Source organism: Anguilla anguilla, chromosome 6 (assembly GCF_013347855.1).
Source record: "Anguilla anguilla isolate fAngAng1 chromosome 6, fAngAng1.pri, whole genome shotgun sequence".
In the NCBI taxonomy this organism is placed as follows: Eukaryota; Metazoa; Chordata; class Actinopteri; order Anguilliformes; family Anguillidae; genus Anguilla; species Anguilla anguilla.
Window position 1 is genome coordinate 3,171,140 of NC_049206.1, and position 16,231 is coordinate 3,187,370.

General features: G+C 51.5%; 1 protein-coding gene across 1 annotated transcript in view; it reads right to left on the reverse strand.

Annotated features, from left to right (window-relative positions):
- Positions 1 to 16,231, reverse strand: part of LOC118229555 (protein unc-13 homolog A-like) — a 63,478-nt gene that overhangs the window by 43,323 nt on the left and 3,924 nt on the right. Inside the window, exons 2-11 of the mRNA XM_035421599.1 lie at positions 14,680 to 14,914; positions 14,441 to 14,590; positions 7,313 to 7,342; positions 6,634 to 6,733; positions 4,270 to 4,387; positions 3,266 to 3,389; positions 2,943 to 3,013; positions 2,241 to 2,289; positions 1,858 to 1,887; positions 969 to 1,170 (exon numbers count right to left, since the gene is read on the reverse strand). Of these exons, the coding sequence (XP_035277490.1) occupies positions 969 to 1,170; positions 1,858 to 1,887; positions 2,241 to 2,289; positions 2,943 to 3,013; positions 3,266 to 3,389; positions 4,270 to 4,387; positions 6,634 to 6,733; positions 7,313 to 7,342; positions 14,441 to 14,462 (746 nt within the window). The 5' untranslated portion in view covers positions 14,463 to 14,590; positions 14,680 to 14,914. The remainder of the gene's footprint in view (positions 1 to 968; positions 1,171 to 1,857; positions 1,888 to 2,240; positions 2,290 to 2,942; positions 3,014 to 3,265; positions 3,390 to 4,269; positions 4,388 to 6,633; positions 6,734 to 7,312; positions 7,343 to 14,440; positions 14,591 to 14,679; positions 14,915 to 16,231) is intronic.

The following is a 16,231-nucleotide window of genomic DNA, read 5'->3' on the forward strand; positions in this document are numbered from 1 at the left end:
CCCGGAGCTGCTGCACACTGACGCAGAATCAATCGATCGATCGATCAATCGATCGATGGCTATCGCTGTAGAGCGGCGCTCGGCAGTCCCACCGCTGAATGTTATCATTTCGCTGGGGGGGGATTTTCTAGAGTGCATTAAGAAAAAGGAAAACAGTATAATTTAAGTCAGCGTGGGAAACAGCAAAGAAATAAATAAATAAAAAAAGAACGGCAGTTAAAGCTTCTGAGAATGACTCCGCGCCGCTGTTTTCGGGAAGGATGGGACGGCTCGTCTCCCATAGCGACCGACTCGTTTCTGAAGAGCGACTTTTACGGAGTTTAAACTCCGCTGCCTCGGTGGAGCCGGGAGAGTCTGTGTTCTGTGTGTAAACAGCCGGAGAGTAAAAAGCACAGAGGGAAGCGTGTTGACTCCGGGCTGGCACTGCATGTGTCAGGGTTAGGGTTAGGATCCAGCGGTCCGAGGAGGGTTAGGGTCAGGGTTAGGGTTAGGGTCCAGCGGGCCGAGGAGGGTCAGGGTTAGGGTTAGGATCCAGCGGCCCGAGGAGGGACTGGCAGTTAACTCAGTGGTCATGGGAGAGCACATCTGCAAAGACTAGGCAGGATGGGGAAGAGTCAGGCGTTTACATAGGAACACAAAAAGGAACACACACACACACACGCACGCACGCACGCAGGCACGCACACACACGCATACCTACACGCACGCATGCACACACACACACACACACACGCATGGACGCATGCACGCATGCACACACACACACGCACGCGCACATGCATGCACGCACACACACATACACGCATACGTACATGCACGCGTGCACACACACACACACACACACACACACACACGTGGTGCTATATCCTCTGGCTGAAAGGCAGAAAGAGCAGAACACAGAAGCCCCTCACTGACGCACAGCGGGTCCAGCCGGGGGGGGGCAGGGGCGGGGCTCGAGGAGCGCCTACCTCATCGCCCTCTGGTGGTCGTAGTCGTAGTCGCAGCTGCTGGCGGAGCGGCCGTAGGGCCCGCGGTGCGGGTGCCTCATGGGATACTGGTGCACGGAGGCGTTGGGCTGGGAGGTGGTGTAGTAGGGGGGCGGGATGCTGTTGCTGGTCTCGCTGCGGTAGTCGCTGTCCCGGTCGTCCACGGCACTGTCCGGGTCCTCGTCTGTCCCGGGGGGGGGGGGCGGGGGGTAGGGGAGGAGAGCGTGGTGTCAGCACAGTATGTTTCAGCAGTGTGGGGGGGGCAGCACAACGGGTAGGGGAGGGGGGGTAGCATGGGGAGGGGGGCAGCGTGAGTGGGAAGCCTGGGGGGGGGGGGCAGCATGGGTGGGTGGGTAGTGCATGGGGGGTGCCAGCGCGAGTGGCCAGCCTAGGAGGGGGGGGGGGGGGGGGGGGGGCAGCACGGGGGGGGTGCCAGCGCGAGTGGCCAGCCGGGGGGGGCGGGGGGGGCAGCACGGGGGGGGGGGGGGCGGGGGGCAGCGTGGGAGGTAGCGCGGGGGGGTCAGAATGGGGGGGGCAGCGTGGGTAGGGGGGGGCAGCGTGGGGGGGGGGGCAGTGTGGGAGGTAGCGCGGGGGGGGGCAGTGTGGGGGGGGGGTCAGAATGGGGGGGCAGCGTGGGGGGGGGGCAGTGTGGGAGGTAGCGCAGGGGGGTCAGAATGGGGGGGGCAGCGTGGGTAGGGGGGGCAGCGTGGGGGGGGGGCAGCGTGGGGGGGGGGTCAGAATGGGGGGGCAGCGTGGGGGGGGGGGCAGCGTGGGGGGGGGGGCAGCGTGGGGGGGGGGCAGCGTGGGAGGTAGCGCGGGGGACACACTCTGCAGCTACAGGCACATGAAAGAGCAGAACTGGGACACTCACTCTGCTGGTCCCTCCACAGACTCCAATTACCTGTGAAAGATCAGAGGGAGAAAAACACACTGTGAGGGCACATCAGAGCCGGGAATGCACAGATCTTCCAGCCGCCGCGAGGAGAGGAGAAACGAACAGAGAGCAACTAACAGAGTGTGTGTGTGTGTGTGTGTGTGTGTGTGTGTGAGTGTGTGTGTGTGAGTGTGTGTGTGTGGGTTTATATTAAAGTGTGTGTGTGTGTGTGGGTTTATATTAAAGTGTGTGTGTGTGTGTGTGGGTTTATATTAAAGTGTGTGTGTGTCTGTGTGTATATTGTAGTGTGTGTGTCTAAGCGTGTGTGTGTGTGTGTGAGTATGTGTGTGTGTGTACGCAGGGGGGGGGCAGATACTCACAGCACTGAGTCCCTGGCACAGGCAGAGGTCCCTCACCCTCCTCCACATACTGGGACAGGGGGAGAGAGGGAAGAAAAAAAACAAAAAACTAATTTAAGCGAAAAGCACTCGGATCAATCCGGAAAGGCAAACGCATCAACGCAGCAGAGGCGATCCCATTTCAGCCGCGGTATTGACTGACCCTGACCGCCCCCCACCCTCTCCCCCCCCCCCCCCCCCCACCCCCCCCCCCCCCCCCCCCCCCCCAGCCCCCCCACCCTCTCCCCCCCTCCACCGCCATCCCTGCACTTCCCCCCCCCCCCCCACCCCCCTCCTCCATCAGCACACCGGCCTATTACAGCTTCTCACCACCCAGGATATCATCCCGGGCAGAATTCACAGACAGCCCGGCCATTCGTCACGGGCCGTTTGCAGGGGTACTTGCGGCTCCTAAAATGTCAATAAAATGGCGGCCGCGTCGCACCCGAGCGGCCGCTGCCCTCACACGCACACCTTCTCCTCAGTCTGATTCCTAACGGGGCAGATCAGGCTGTCGGTTGGGCCCTGACAAAGACGGAAACCCCAGACGCCGTGAAGCGGCTGAAAACAGACGCCCTACGGGGACATCTAAAATCCTCCCACAAAAAACACCACTGCACTCGTGAGACTGTGCTTTTGAAAACAAGGGCTTCTGGGTAAATGCGAGGAGGTGAATCTTCTCACATCCTGGTCTCTCATGGCGTTGAGCTGCTCCAGCTTTTTGGCCCAGTAGCGAGCCTCCTCTTCTGGAATGTCTGAGACGGAAAAACCCAGAAAACAGAACCTTTTAAGGACGGCTCCACCCCCCAAATCCAACAGTCACAACCAGCTATCCAATCCTGCACCCTCCACCAATCACAACCAGCTATCCAATCCTGCACCCCCCATCTCCACCAATCACAACCAGCTATCCTCCACAAGCTACAATTTTACAACATGACTTCAATTAAATACCCTCAAAATGCATTTCTTGGTAAAACAATAATAATAAAATAATAGTAGCTCACCCAGCGGCAGTTCGAAGCGAGTGTCCAGCAGGACCCGGTGGAAAGTGGGGTCTTTGGTGCCACAGATCTCATTATCCGCCATGATGACCTGGGAGTCCAGGGTCAGCCACTCCCCCGGGCCTTCCTATTGGTGGAGGGACACACAAGACCACACCTCTGCAGTACAGCGATTGGCTCGTCAGTCACGCTGCGGGCAGAATACTCCACGAAACCCATTTTCACTTGAAGGTGCCAAAAGACCTTCACAGCAACTGATATCCAAGAAGAAAAAACACCCCAGAATATGATAACAGAACTTCTGAAACGCACGCTGACATTCACATAAAATATTCTGTCAAACCAACAGAAGAGAAGCAAAATGTGAGCAAGCTGCACTGTACAACAAAGTAAGAGATGTTTCTGAAATCAACGGCACGTGATAGCACGTGCACCGAGAAGAAATAATATGCAAATTGCTTAACAGTTGTGAAATATGAACTCACGATAGACAAGACTATATAAACCTATGTGTGAGTTATTCACATTAGGACCCCTGCACTGTTGGAAGACCTTGCAAACGGAGCGATAATCTGTGAGCATGTTTTTAGGGACGGGGCGGGCAGAATTCATCTGAGGATAAACGTCTCATAAGTCCATACTGTTTACCCAGAGCGGTCCTGCCGCAGCTTGCCAAGAAACATGTTTAGCTTTGCTGAATACAGCACTGCTGATGCAACCAAAGAATGGCTGTGCTCCTGCCTGCACCTCTGCCAACAGCTCAACCTCACATTCTGATAATTCTCCTTCTCAGCTCGCTCTTCTGCCATTACGTTTCGTTGTGTTTCGCTACAATTAAAAATGTTTTTTTTGGGGTTTTTTTGCCATTATTATTTTATTGCACATTTCTAAGGATTTCAACAGTATTGATGTGTTTACAGCGTGGGCCAGTTCTGGAGGCGAGGCGGGGCGGGGCGGGGCAGGGCGGGGGGCAATTGGGGCGGGGCGAAGGCGGGGCGGGGCCGTACCTCGTTGGACTGCCGAATGTTGCGCAGGGGGATCCAGAGCGTCCCCACCATGGTGTCCCAGATCAGCCCCTTATTCCACACCTCCACCGTCAGCCCCAAATCCAGCCTGCTGATCTCACTGGGGGGGGTGGAGGGAGAGAGGGAGAGGTGTGGTTAGAGGAAGGGAGAGAGGGAGGGAGGGAGAAAGACAGGGAGAGGGAGGGGGTAAGAGGGAAGGATAAAGAGAGAGAATGAAAAATAAAGAGAGGGGAATGAAAGGAAGAGGGAGATAAAGAGAAGAGGAATGAGGAAAGATCTCTGAAACAGAGCCAATACAGAAACAGAGCTCTATCAGAAACAGAGTCATTACAGAAACAGAGCCATTACAGATACAGAGCTCTCACAGAAACAGAGCCATTACAGAAACAGAGCCATTACAGATACAGAGCCATTACAGATACAGAGCCATTACAGAAACAGAGCGCTCACAGAAACAGAGCCACCACAGAGAACCCGCTGGCGGAAGGGGGGGGGGGGTGGGGGGGGGGCAGGTGAAGTCATGTGTAGCGCGCGGCCTGAGAGGACGTTCCCGCCGGACCGCGTCTCTAAGTGAAAACCCAGCCCAGGGGGCTGATGGGACAGGAGCTCTGGGCCTGGATCAATGACACGAGCACTTCAGCGTCGCTAATCACAGGCAGCTACTCGAACTCAGCCGAGCTGCTACCTCAGCGTGGGGGGAGGGGGGTGGGGGGGGGGTGCATCACAGCTCGAACAGCGGCCGACAGAAAACACCTTACCCCTGCCGTCTGGTCATTGCATCCCCCCCCCCCCCGCCCCCCTCCGCATCAGAAATTACTACTGAGTTATAACGGGGACAGAACAGAAGGAAGGAGACGAGGAGACCCTGGAAAGACAGGAACGGAGAGGGAGGTGGTATCTGGTCCCCAAAGCGCGGTCTCGCCCCCCTCTCGGTGGGAAATGAGGGGGGGGGGGCAGGGGGGGGGCAGCCCTTTTAAATATCCCCCCCGTTATCGCTCAGACGGGACGGGTCCTGTCACGCCGCACGGGCCTTAAATCACCCCCCCCCCCCCCCCCCCCCCCCCCCCCCCCCCCCCCCCCACAGCAGTCTGCAGGTCTGCAGGTCCTGGGTTGCGTAACGAGCAGCGCGATGCAGAGCTCTCTCAGCGCACCTCCCATTACACAACATCCACTCTGCTGCAGTGCCGTAACCGTGGAGACCAGGAGCCGTGCTGCTACACTGCGAAACAACGCACACAATCTACCCTCAAACTACCAACGCACACAATCTACCCTGGAACTACTAATGCACACAATCTACCCTGGAGCAAATAATGCACACAATCTACCCTCAAACTACTAATGCACACAATCTACCCTCAAACTGCTAATGCACACAATCTACCCTGGAGCAAATAATGCACACAATCTACCCTCAAACTACTAATGCACACAATCTACCCTCAAACTACCAACGCACACAATCTACCATGGAGCAAATAATGCACACAATCTACCCTCAAACTACTAATGCACACAATCTACCCTCAAACTGCTAACGCACACAATCTACCCTGGAACTACTAATGCACACAATCTACCCTGGAACTACTAATGCACACAATCTACCCTCAAACTACTAACGCACACAATCTACCCTGGAACTATTAATGCACACAATCTACCCTCAAACTACTAACGCACACAATCTACCCTGGAGCAAATAATGCACACAATCTACCCTCAAACTACTAATGCACACAATCTACCCTCAAACTACTAATGCACACAATCTACCCTCAAACTACTAATGCACTCAATCTACCCTGGAGCAACTAATGCACACAAACTACCCTGGAAAAACTAATGTACATAATCTACTCTGGGACAATGCTGTTACACTGCGAAATAATGCACACAATCTACCATGGAGCAAATAATGCACACAATTTACCCTGGTACAATGCTGTTCCTACATACATTAGATTACGCAACAAGTACTAAAATGCAATGTTGTTGCAATGTGCATTAGATACCACAACAACTAAGGAACAATGCTGTTATGTACAGTATATCTGCAGATGCAGATGTGGCTGAAACAAAGCAGGTTTGCTGCTCTTCTATGTCCATGAGTGAGGAAAAAGGAAAAGGAGGCGGAGGAAGAAGAGGAAGAGGAGGAGGATTAGGAAGTGGCAGAGGAGGAGGAAGAGGAGAAGGAAGAAGTGGAAGGAAAGGTGGAAGAGGAAGAGGAAAAGGAGGAAGAGGAGGTGGAAGAGGAAGAGTAGGAAGAAGACGAGGAAGAGGAGGAGAAGGAGAAGGGAGAAGAGGAGGTGGAAGAGGAGGAGGAAGAGGAAGAGGAAGACTCACAACATGAAGTCCTGCTCCCAGGAGGGCTGGTTGCCCCGGACAGCGATGGTGGTGCTCTTGACATTCTGAACTTTCAGAGACACGTAGGTGTTGAACTTCTCTGCCGCGTTAGAAAGGAAGAAAGACGATTCAGGACCATTTATGACACGGGATGGTGTGAAACTGGATTTATTAAACCAGGAGGTCACAGGTTCAGGTCCCACATGTTAAAATGTCCAGTATAAATTAAACTCAAAATAGAGCACATATGAGTCCAATAGGGACGACATGAACTAAATGCAAGAGCTGATTTAACACTGAACATGTCACTGTGCATGTGGGCTATGCCCTTGCACCTACTGAGCAATGCAAAATGTTGGTTCCTTTTTACTGTAGTTGTCAAAGTGTGTTGTTTTTTCAGTGTTGTACAAAGCACCTTTTAACCCTTTAAGTACATCTGCACACTCGGGTGCTCAGCCGCTGCCTAAACACGCTCTGCGGGTTGCCCCGGGTAACCGAGCACCCCGTTAAATCAAACGCTGAGCAGGGAGGGGAAAACGGACGAGCAGCAGCCGCTCAGCCAAATTCTGCCCTCTGACGCGAACACGCCAGCGCGTGGATCAGTGAGCGCGGTCCGCGGCAGGTAAACGCAGCGGAGAAACAAGCGCGTAAACACAGACAGCGCCGACGCACCACTCACCCTGTGGTCCATCGAGCTTGGCTTTCTTCACTGCGAGAGAGAGAGAGAGGGGGGGGAGAGTGAGAGAGAGAGAGAGAGGGGGGAGAGAGACAGAGAGAGAGAGAGAGGGGGAGAGAGAGAGAAAGAGAGTGAGTGTGACTGACAGGGGAAAAGGACAGCACAGTCGCCACTATAAAAAGGAATTTTTTTATAAAGCGTCAACAGAAAACACAGCATTTTCCCGTCTCCTGTTTCTCCTTCTTCTCACAGACGCCCCAGAGGAGAGCGGCGGCGATCATTCACCATTTAAACAAAACAAAACCATGCAAACACCCCGCCGCAGGAGCGCTGTATTACAGACTCGAAATATTCCCGCCACGCGAGCGGGAGAGGGAGGGAATTCTAACGGGAGCGAGGGAAAATTCCCAGGAAAATTCCCGCTCCTGAACGTGATGTCACACCGACGCCAGCCCGCAGGTGAGGGCACCTGGGGGCCCCTCTCCGGCGTAACCGTGGGGACGCTGCCTGGCCCGGGCGTAGGCTACGCGCGCGACCCCAGGCGACGGCGCGGCCCTGCGGGGAGCTGAACTCCACGGAGACCGCCGCTCGGAAACGAGCGCCTCACACGCCTCTCACCTCAACTGCGACTCATCGATTTTATTTTCTTTAACTCTGAGGTGAGGGAAGAACATGGCTTCCCCGTGAGACGGACGCAGCTCGCTCGTCAGATTGTCAGATCACACAATTCTCGTTGGCCAAATATTTCATAAGGTAAGCATAAAAGTGAGAAGAAACAAATAGAATTGGGAAGAAATCAATAGAAAAAAAAACAACCACAGGATAAAAATAAAAATTACCCACAAAACAAAAATAAATAAATAAAAGAGAGAGTGAGAGAGTGACCACCATATTTATCTTTTTTTATTATTAAGTTTATTTTGCTTTTTAACAGTATTATTCTTCTTAATATTATTATTCTTCTTCTTCTTCTTCTTCTTATTATTATTATTATTATTATTTTAACAGCAATAGTTTTTTTGTGGTTGTTATCACAGTTAGACAGCAACAGTTTTGCTCAGTTTATGCTTGTCTTCTAACGTGTTTCTGTATCACTGTATCTCTGTACGCTCAGGCAGTATTTGCCGATGCATTTCATGCCAATAAAGCATCCTGAGTTTGAATTTTGAGTGGGAAAGAGCGGTGATGTCAGGCCTGTACGGGAGCAGGCTTAGTCAGGACGCTGCAGTGGGTTTTTCTGGGAAAAAAGCAGGTGATTTCCGATGTGGGGGGGGGGAAGGGGGGGGGGGGGTCTGTCTCCCACTGCAGCACAGCCTCTCCACTCCTCTGACGTGGGACCCCTGCTCATGCATAATTAATATACACACCCCAAACGTGCCAAAGCCAACACCTCCCCCCCCTCGCATGCGTGTGTGCGCGTGTGTGTGTGTGTGTGTGTGTGAGTGTGTGTGTGTGTGTGTGCGTGTGAGTGTGTGTGTGTGTGCGTGTGTGTGTGTGTGCGTGTGTGGGGTGTGCGTGTGTGTGTGTGTGTGAGTGTGTGTGTGTGAGTGTGTGTGCGTGCGTGTGTGTGTGTGTGCGCGTGCGCGTGTGTGTGTGCGCGTGTGTGTGTGCGCGTGCGCGCGTGCGTGTGTGCGCGCGTGTGTGTACATGCGTGCGTGCGTGTGTGTGTGTGTGTGTGTGTGTGTGTGTGTGTGTGTGTGTGTGTGTGTGTGTGTGGGGTGGGCATTAGCATTCAGACCTCCCTCCCTCTCCAGCTCGTCTCCCCAGCTGCAGCTCTATTAAAAGAGAGAGATCTACACATTAAAAATCACTGGGTCTGCAAAAAAAAGACATAAAAACAAAAAAAAAGATTCAAACATTAAGCCTGCAGGCCAGGCATCACTGGAGACATGGAGCTGCTTTTAACAGCTGCACCTTTGAACCGAACACTCTATCTGCCACATCACACCACCCCCCCCCCCACCCTACCTTTTTTAAATAAAAACACACCCCCGTTCCTTTTTTAAGCACCACCCCCCTCCTTCTGTAGCCAAATTTCACTGCTCACGCATTAAAGCTCTCAGGCACATGTTTGCAGATCCAATACGCATCCCATCCTTAGCTAACAAATCTCTCTGAATGGGCCGGTCCCTTTAACCAATCACAGCCTCTCCTCAACGCAACTACAGGTGTCACACAACTTTTTTTGTGTGACATTTTATGTGTTCATCTGATGCTCTTATCCAGATAAAACATACACAGCCTACATCATTCCACACAAAACCTCTGCTCATATAGCTGGACATCTTCTGGAGCAGTTCAGGGTAATTACCTTGCTCAAAGGTGCAACACCCGAGCCCCCACCTGGGAATCGAACCCGCGACCTCAGACCGGTGCTGTAATCATTATCGCTACAGACACCTTTATGCCTTTCAGTCTGTCTCTGCTAGCAGTGTGAGGTCTGCAGTAGAGGTCTCTCCTCTACTGCTCTCCCCTACTGCTCTCTTCCTACTGCTCTCCCTACTGCTCTCTCCTCTACTGCTCTCCCTTACTGCTCTCCCTACTGCTCTCTTCCTACTGCTCTCTCCTCTACTGCTCTCCCCTACTGCTCTCTCCTCTACTGCTCTCCCTACTGCTCTCTCTACTGTTCTCCCTACTGCTCTCCCCTACTGTTCTCCCTACTGCTCTCTCTACTGTTCTCCCTACTGCTCTCCCTACTGCTCTCTCTACTGTTCTCCCTTACTGCTCTCCCTACTGCTCTCCCTACTGCTCTCTCTACTGTTCTCCCTTACTGCTCTCCCTACTGCTCTCTCCCCTACTGCTCTCCTCTACTGCTCTCCTCTACTGCTCTCCCTACTGCTCTCTCTACTGCTCTCCCTACTGTTCTCCCTGCTCTTAAACACTGTGTCATCAGAAGTCAAAGGTATTCTGCCCTCTTAATACAAACAGGGTTACCATAGAGACAACCACTGCTCTTTCAGAGCTGATCACTCAAACCCCCATGTACATTTGTCCTTTTTTTCCCCCTCAAGCTTTTAAAATTCACTTTAAATTAAAAAAACGCTTTTTTTTAATATGATAAATGATTCAAGTGGTATTTAACTCATCAAAGAGAGGGAAAAAAAGAAAAAAGAAAGAAAGAAAGAAAGGAAAAAACCCCGGTAGTGATATATTGGCACACGCAAAGGAATCAATGGGAAAGAAATTGGATGGCTGGAGGCAGGAAGCGAATGCTAAATAGCAGCTGAGAATGGTGAATCAGCGGGTAAATAAATCAGACAGCGGGGCCCCATTCACCCAACAGGCTGCCAGCCAAGGTGAGGCACGGCGGCGTCCCCTCCAACCCGAGCAGGAGCGAATCAGCGTCACCGACCGACCGACCGTCTCTCTCTCTCCGCTCTCCGGAGACCGCGGACCAGGGCGGCGCTCCGCAGCGAGCGTCACGACCGCGGCTCGTTTCAGCCAGGGGGCGACAACGCGCAACCTCGGCAAGCTCATCACGCTGCGCCACGACAGCGCCGGGCGACTCCCACGGGCGCGTCCGCTACCGGAACGCCCGCTCCGCTCGCATCGGCGTCCGACTCCAGGTTACAGTTTTCCAAAAAGGAATTTTAAAAAATGATTTTAAAATTTCAACGTTGCGAAAGCGTCTTTCAGTCAATGTTTCGCGCTCTGTCGCGGGAGGAGGCTGCCGCGCTGCCTGGCAGGTGGTGGTGTGGAAAAGTTTGCTAAAACAGCCCCGGGGTCTCTTCCCCCTCTGCACCCCAAAACGCCAGCGCGTCCCTGCGAGGTCAGGCCACCAGCGCGTCCCTGCGAGGTCAGGCTGGCTGTAGAGCGCCACTTCGGACGCGCGGGCATTCTGGGCCGCGTGCCGCCACCGTCGCCATAGCGACGGCAGGAGAGCAGACAGGGCACGCGTGCGGTCTCCCGCGGTCGGCCTGCGACCTGCACCGACTGCCTCAGCTGCGCAGTGCAGTAGCTGACAAACCTGCGCAGACGCGCAGTTTAAAACTTCGCCGGAAGAAATGCACAGGTCCACGGGCGCCTCGTTAGTTTCATTTCAGGATAATTAAACGGAGACGCGCGCACGCCCTTATTCCCGCTAATTTGTGCTCTTTGTGTTAGAAAAATGTTCATTTTCGTATTCGCTGGCATTAAAAGCGCCCGCTCGCTCGTTCTGAAGTACCGCTTCTTGTAAATATTGCCGTTGACATTTATGGGCGCGGGGGTTGCCCCAGAAATGCTTTACGGTGTTTACTCAAAGGATGAAACGGGACAGTTCATTAAATATCAGGACTCAGCGGTGCCGTCAACTGCACAAAGGGATTTACAACCCTCAGAAAACAGCCAGAGACCGAATCGTCCAGTGTGCGGACTGACAACCTGCCGACGAGGACCCAGTCATCACTCATCACTCAAAGGTCCTGTGGCATCATCTACGGCTGCCCAACCCTGTTCCTGGAGATCTATTGTCCTGTAGGTTTTAAAAACTTACAGGATGGTAGATCTCCAGGAACAGGGCTGGGCAGCTCAGCTCTAGCTACTGAATGAGGTGTGCTTTGTTAGGGCTGGAGTGAAAACCTACAGGACGGTAGATCTCCAGGAACAGGGCTGGGCAGCCCTGACCTGCTGTAAGTAGTCTTCTCTGTATTCACGCAGTAGTTGTTCCACAGACTTCTTCTTGCCCACAAGAGTACAAGTGTTGATAATATTTTCCCGTAGCACTGCTGCTCTGATGGCCTATTTGAATGCATTTGTGTACCTCGTTTCGCTCAGTCAGCACAGAAGGCCATCTGCTAACCGAACGCAATGCAAATGTGATTCTCAACCGTCACATTCAACCGATATTCGCCGACGCAGCGCTTCTGATCAGTCGTTTACTTATACAGGGTAGGTTGACCGGGCGCGCAGTCCTTTACAGACACGCCCTGTTATATTACCGGTAACCCCCGGTTACCCCGACCTGCACGTCTTTGGGGGCGTGTCTTTTGTGTCAATCAGATTAACCTGCAGGGTCCAAGTGCGGTCGCTCCCTGCACTTGGAACTGTACTTCCCTCTAGGGTTTTCAACACGCTTGTCCCTGGTTACGGCTGTGCACTTTGTTGTACGTCGCTCTGGATAAGATGCCTGTAATGTACATGTAATGTGTGGGAGGAAACCGGAGTAGACGCAGGAAGTGCGTGCAAACTCCACACAGAAAGGCCCGCGCCCCTTCCTGCTGTGAATAGATAATAAGACTCAAAAGGCCCAATGAGCTGTGGAGGACAAGAATTGGGCTTTCTCATTGGCTGTCATCTTGCGAGTGCTGGGGGTTGGGGGACTTTTGATTATTTCCAGGAAGGAAGATGGAACTCTACTATGACGTCAGAAGGGGAGATGTGACTAAGGCCATCAAATACATAAAGCTTCTCAAAGGCAGCATATATGTGGACACGGAACGTTCTATAATTGATCTGCTCAAGTGCAGCTTACGTAACGTCGCCGGGTTCGAAGAACATTGTTCCAGTGTTCACAGCAGTTCCAGTGGACCAATCACTTGTTAACGGTGCGCAGTGATATTATAACACAGTAAGGTGAACAGGTGTTGTCGCGTCATAGCTGTTACTACTGTGGATTTTAGCACGACTTCGAAAGCTGCTCGACCAGTCGACCTCCAGGAACGAAACTTTCCGTTTTATAATTGAATATGTTCATTGGTATGGACATTCTATCCCTCTAAACGCACATGCGCGCGCACACATGAATATTGCATATAAATCATGATGCAATATATCTAATTGCCAAGGCGTTCCTCGAGTAGACTCAGCCAGACGGGCTTCCCCCTCTTGTCCCAATAAATTAATATTCCTCACCTGTCTGCTCTAGCTCTTGTTTCAGCGCGTGCACTTTAAAATTCTTGGCTGCAACGTCGATGCGAAAGCTTTTTAAAAATGCTCTCACGTTTTTCCGCTTCTATAATTAAGACTCCAAAATCCCTCACTCCCTCTCTTTCTAAACCGCTCAATGTGCTGCGAAATTGTGTGTGTGTGTGTGTGTGTGTGCGTGTTTGCGTGCGCGCGCACGCGCACGCGCGGTCCACAGTGTGTGTACGTGCGTGGTATTCCCCACAGCCCGTGTCTCTGAAGCCAAAACCACAGTTACCACACAGAAAGGGTTGCATACGCACCAAAAAGCTGTCTGGACGCGAAAGCAACCCTCAACAGAACGACGACCGTGACAATGAGACCAAACTTGTATCAGAGAGAAACGAACATCAACACTTGCGTATCCGGCGTAAATATGCAACAAACTGTTTCGATCAGAATCACACAACCCTAGATTTAGCGGTATTACCTGTTACCAGCTAACGTATGTCCATATCAGCAAAATAATTAAAACAATAAAACAATGTGTACGGGAATCGCCAAGAAGGATAAACATTTAAAGGGGCACGCGGTTCGATCCAGAATTATGATATGTATTCAGACCACGACATCTCTCGTGCAACACCCACAGGATTCCCCTCGCGCCTGTGAGCGCCTGGCTTACCCCGCGCGACTGCAGTCGGAGCTACTCGGGATTTCTCCGACTGAAGCGCAAAACCTGAGCCAACGGACCACATCACGACCACGGAGCTCGTCGATGTTTGAATGAACGAATTAGTAAAAGTCTCTCATCTTCTGGTTCGTGACTGCGTTTCCCCGACAACAGTAACAAAAGTACTTCAGATGCAGTTAACAATTTGCTAATTCTTTAGCACTTAATGAAGACTCCAACGACGATTGCATGCATATGCACAAGCACACATGCACACCTGTTCATTACATTAAATAAGTAATAATATAACTAATTAACCTTGTTAATAGTCCAAGTACTTCATGGAGTGGAGGTACTACGTGATCAATTATTCCATACGTCGCTAAAACTGCGATGTATCGTCATGGCTTACAGTGCATATGACAGGTATCAAATGTATTCTTTAAATTTAGCAATGGATTAACAATGTTAATATTTGGAGTATCGTAAATTAACAGAAAGACACAAAGCAAAAGTAGAATGTATTCTTAGAATAGATTAGTATAGATACAGATAGTATAGACGGGACAGATTCAATTTAAAAGACAGGCAATCCCCAAACCTCCATCCTTTTCGTTCTGCGTGCCCCCACTTACCTCCGACACACAGCAGTGACATCTCTCGTGGCTGTGAGCGCGACCAGCTGTCTTCTCCCGGCTCCCCGAGTACACAGACGGGGGGAAATAAATGCAGTGATTTGCCGAGGGTGTGTACAATTCCGTCCCCCCCACCACTTCTGTAATTAGCTGAAAACAAAAGTCTGTTAGTCTGGGGAATTAAAAAAAAAACTGGTCTATGGTCTGAGCGAACGTCGCAGAGGAGTCTTCTCTCTTACCCCCCTGTGTCACTCTGCCGGCTCCTTCGTCTCTCACGGGCTACTTTCCAGCATCGCCTCTGCTTTCCGCTCTCCGACGCACAGCCATCTTGTTTCAGCACCGCTGCCGAAAGGACAGCTACTGACGTGACGTCACATCGCGCTGATGAAAGGCAGCATGCGGCCACGAGACACCTGACCGCGCGCGGCGGCGGTGGAATCTCGCCGTCCGAGCTTCTTAAAGGCGCACGCAGAGCTATCGGAGAGGGGACACAGTGCCGTGCACGCAAGTACGGCGTCACCGCATTGATGTTCGCGGGAGGGAAATGCAGCCTTGATCCATCAGAATGCACTTGTACGTGCGTATTGCGGAGACGCGCACGCCCTGTTTCTGAACGAGTGAGAGGACCAAGGCCACACCGTTCAGGTAAACATAAATCTATTCAATAGCATAAATCAATAAACTGACTCAATGGACTGTAAATGTCAGATAATACCACCACTAAATTCTCAACACACCGTCAAAGGACAGCTTGAATAAACCTTTGGCATTGCTTTGAAACAGTGACAAAATTCCACTTGTATATTAATAAGGGTCAGAAAAATGACAATGTGTGGTTTGGGTGTGTGTGTGTGGGTGGGGGGGGGGGGGGGGGGGGGGGTACTTAGTGGGCAATCCACCAAGGTAAAACATTCACAACCTTGTGACGTATTATAAGCTGTATGAATAAACACAAGTGCATAGTAAAATATTCAGTGTTAAATAAACTCTTACCGAGTCCATGTGCTCCCAGCTCCCAGATATCTACTTTCTTCGAGTTTAATTAACACTGGACATTTTACTGTGTGGGAGTTTATTTCAAAACCGAGAGAAGTGGGGAGGGGGGGGGGGCAAGCACTGATTTGATGTGGATATAACCACAAATAGTCTTGTACAGTGTTCGTACTACAGCTGTAATCTCGGAGTCCGTTTTAAGAACGAGGACAGGAATTTTAAACATTTCGGCTCAGGTTGTCAATTCAACAGCATCTCTCCATTGTTGTGAAATTCAACATTCTACGTCACAATTATCAGACGTTACATATTTTGCATTAAGTATTATTTCTGATAACATTTAAAAGCATTAAAATGTAATGTTTTTTCCAGTCATCGGGTCAGCAAAATATATAGATCGCCGTTTCGAACTAATTTTTCCGTCCACTCGGCAAAAACTGAACGGGGCCGCTGCCATATATAGAGAACACTACCGCCCTCTGGTGGAGATGCGACAATCATACTACTGCAAAGTCAGATAAGAAACGGGCTCGACACTGGCTTCAGACGACAGTAAATATTGAGATTATTTTTGATGTTACTTCCAAGACGATTTTGGCTAGCATGGACAGATCAATGCATCTCCGATCTCTTCTTGTTCTCACTCAATTTGGTCTTCTTTTGGAACTGCATCTCTGATCCAACTACCAAATTGTGTATTAAAGTGAGAGAAGGGAGTTCTTAAATCAGTCCGCTATCGTATAAACTGAAAGAAGCTCAACCACTGCACTAAAAGTCAGCAGTTTCAGTGGATTTTAT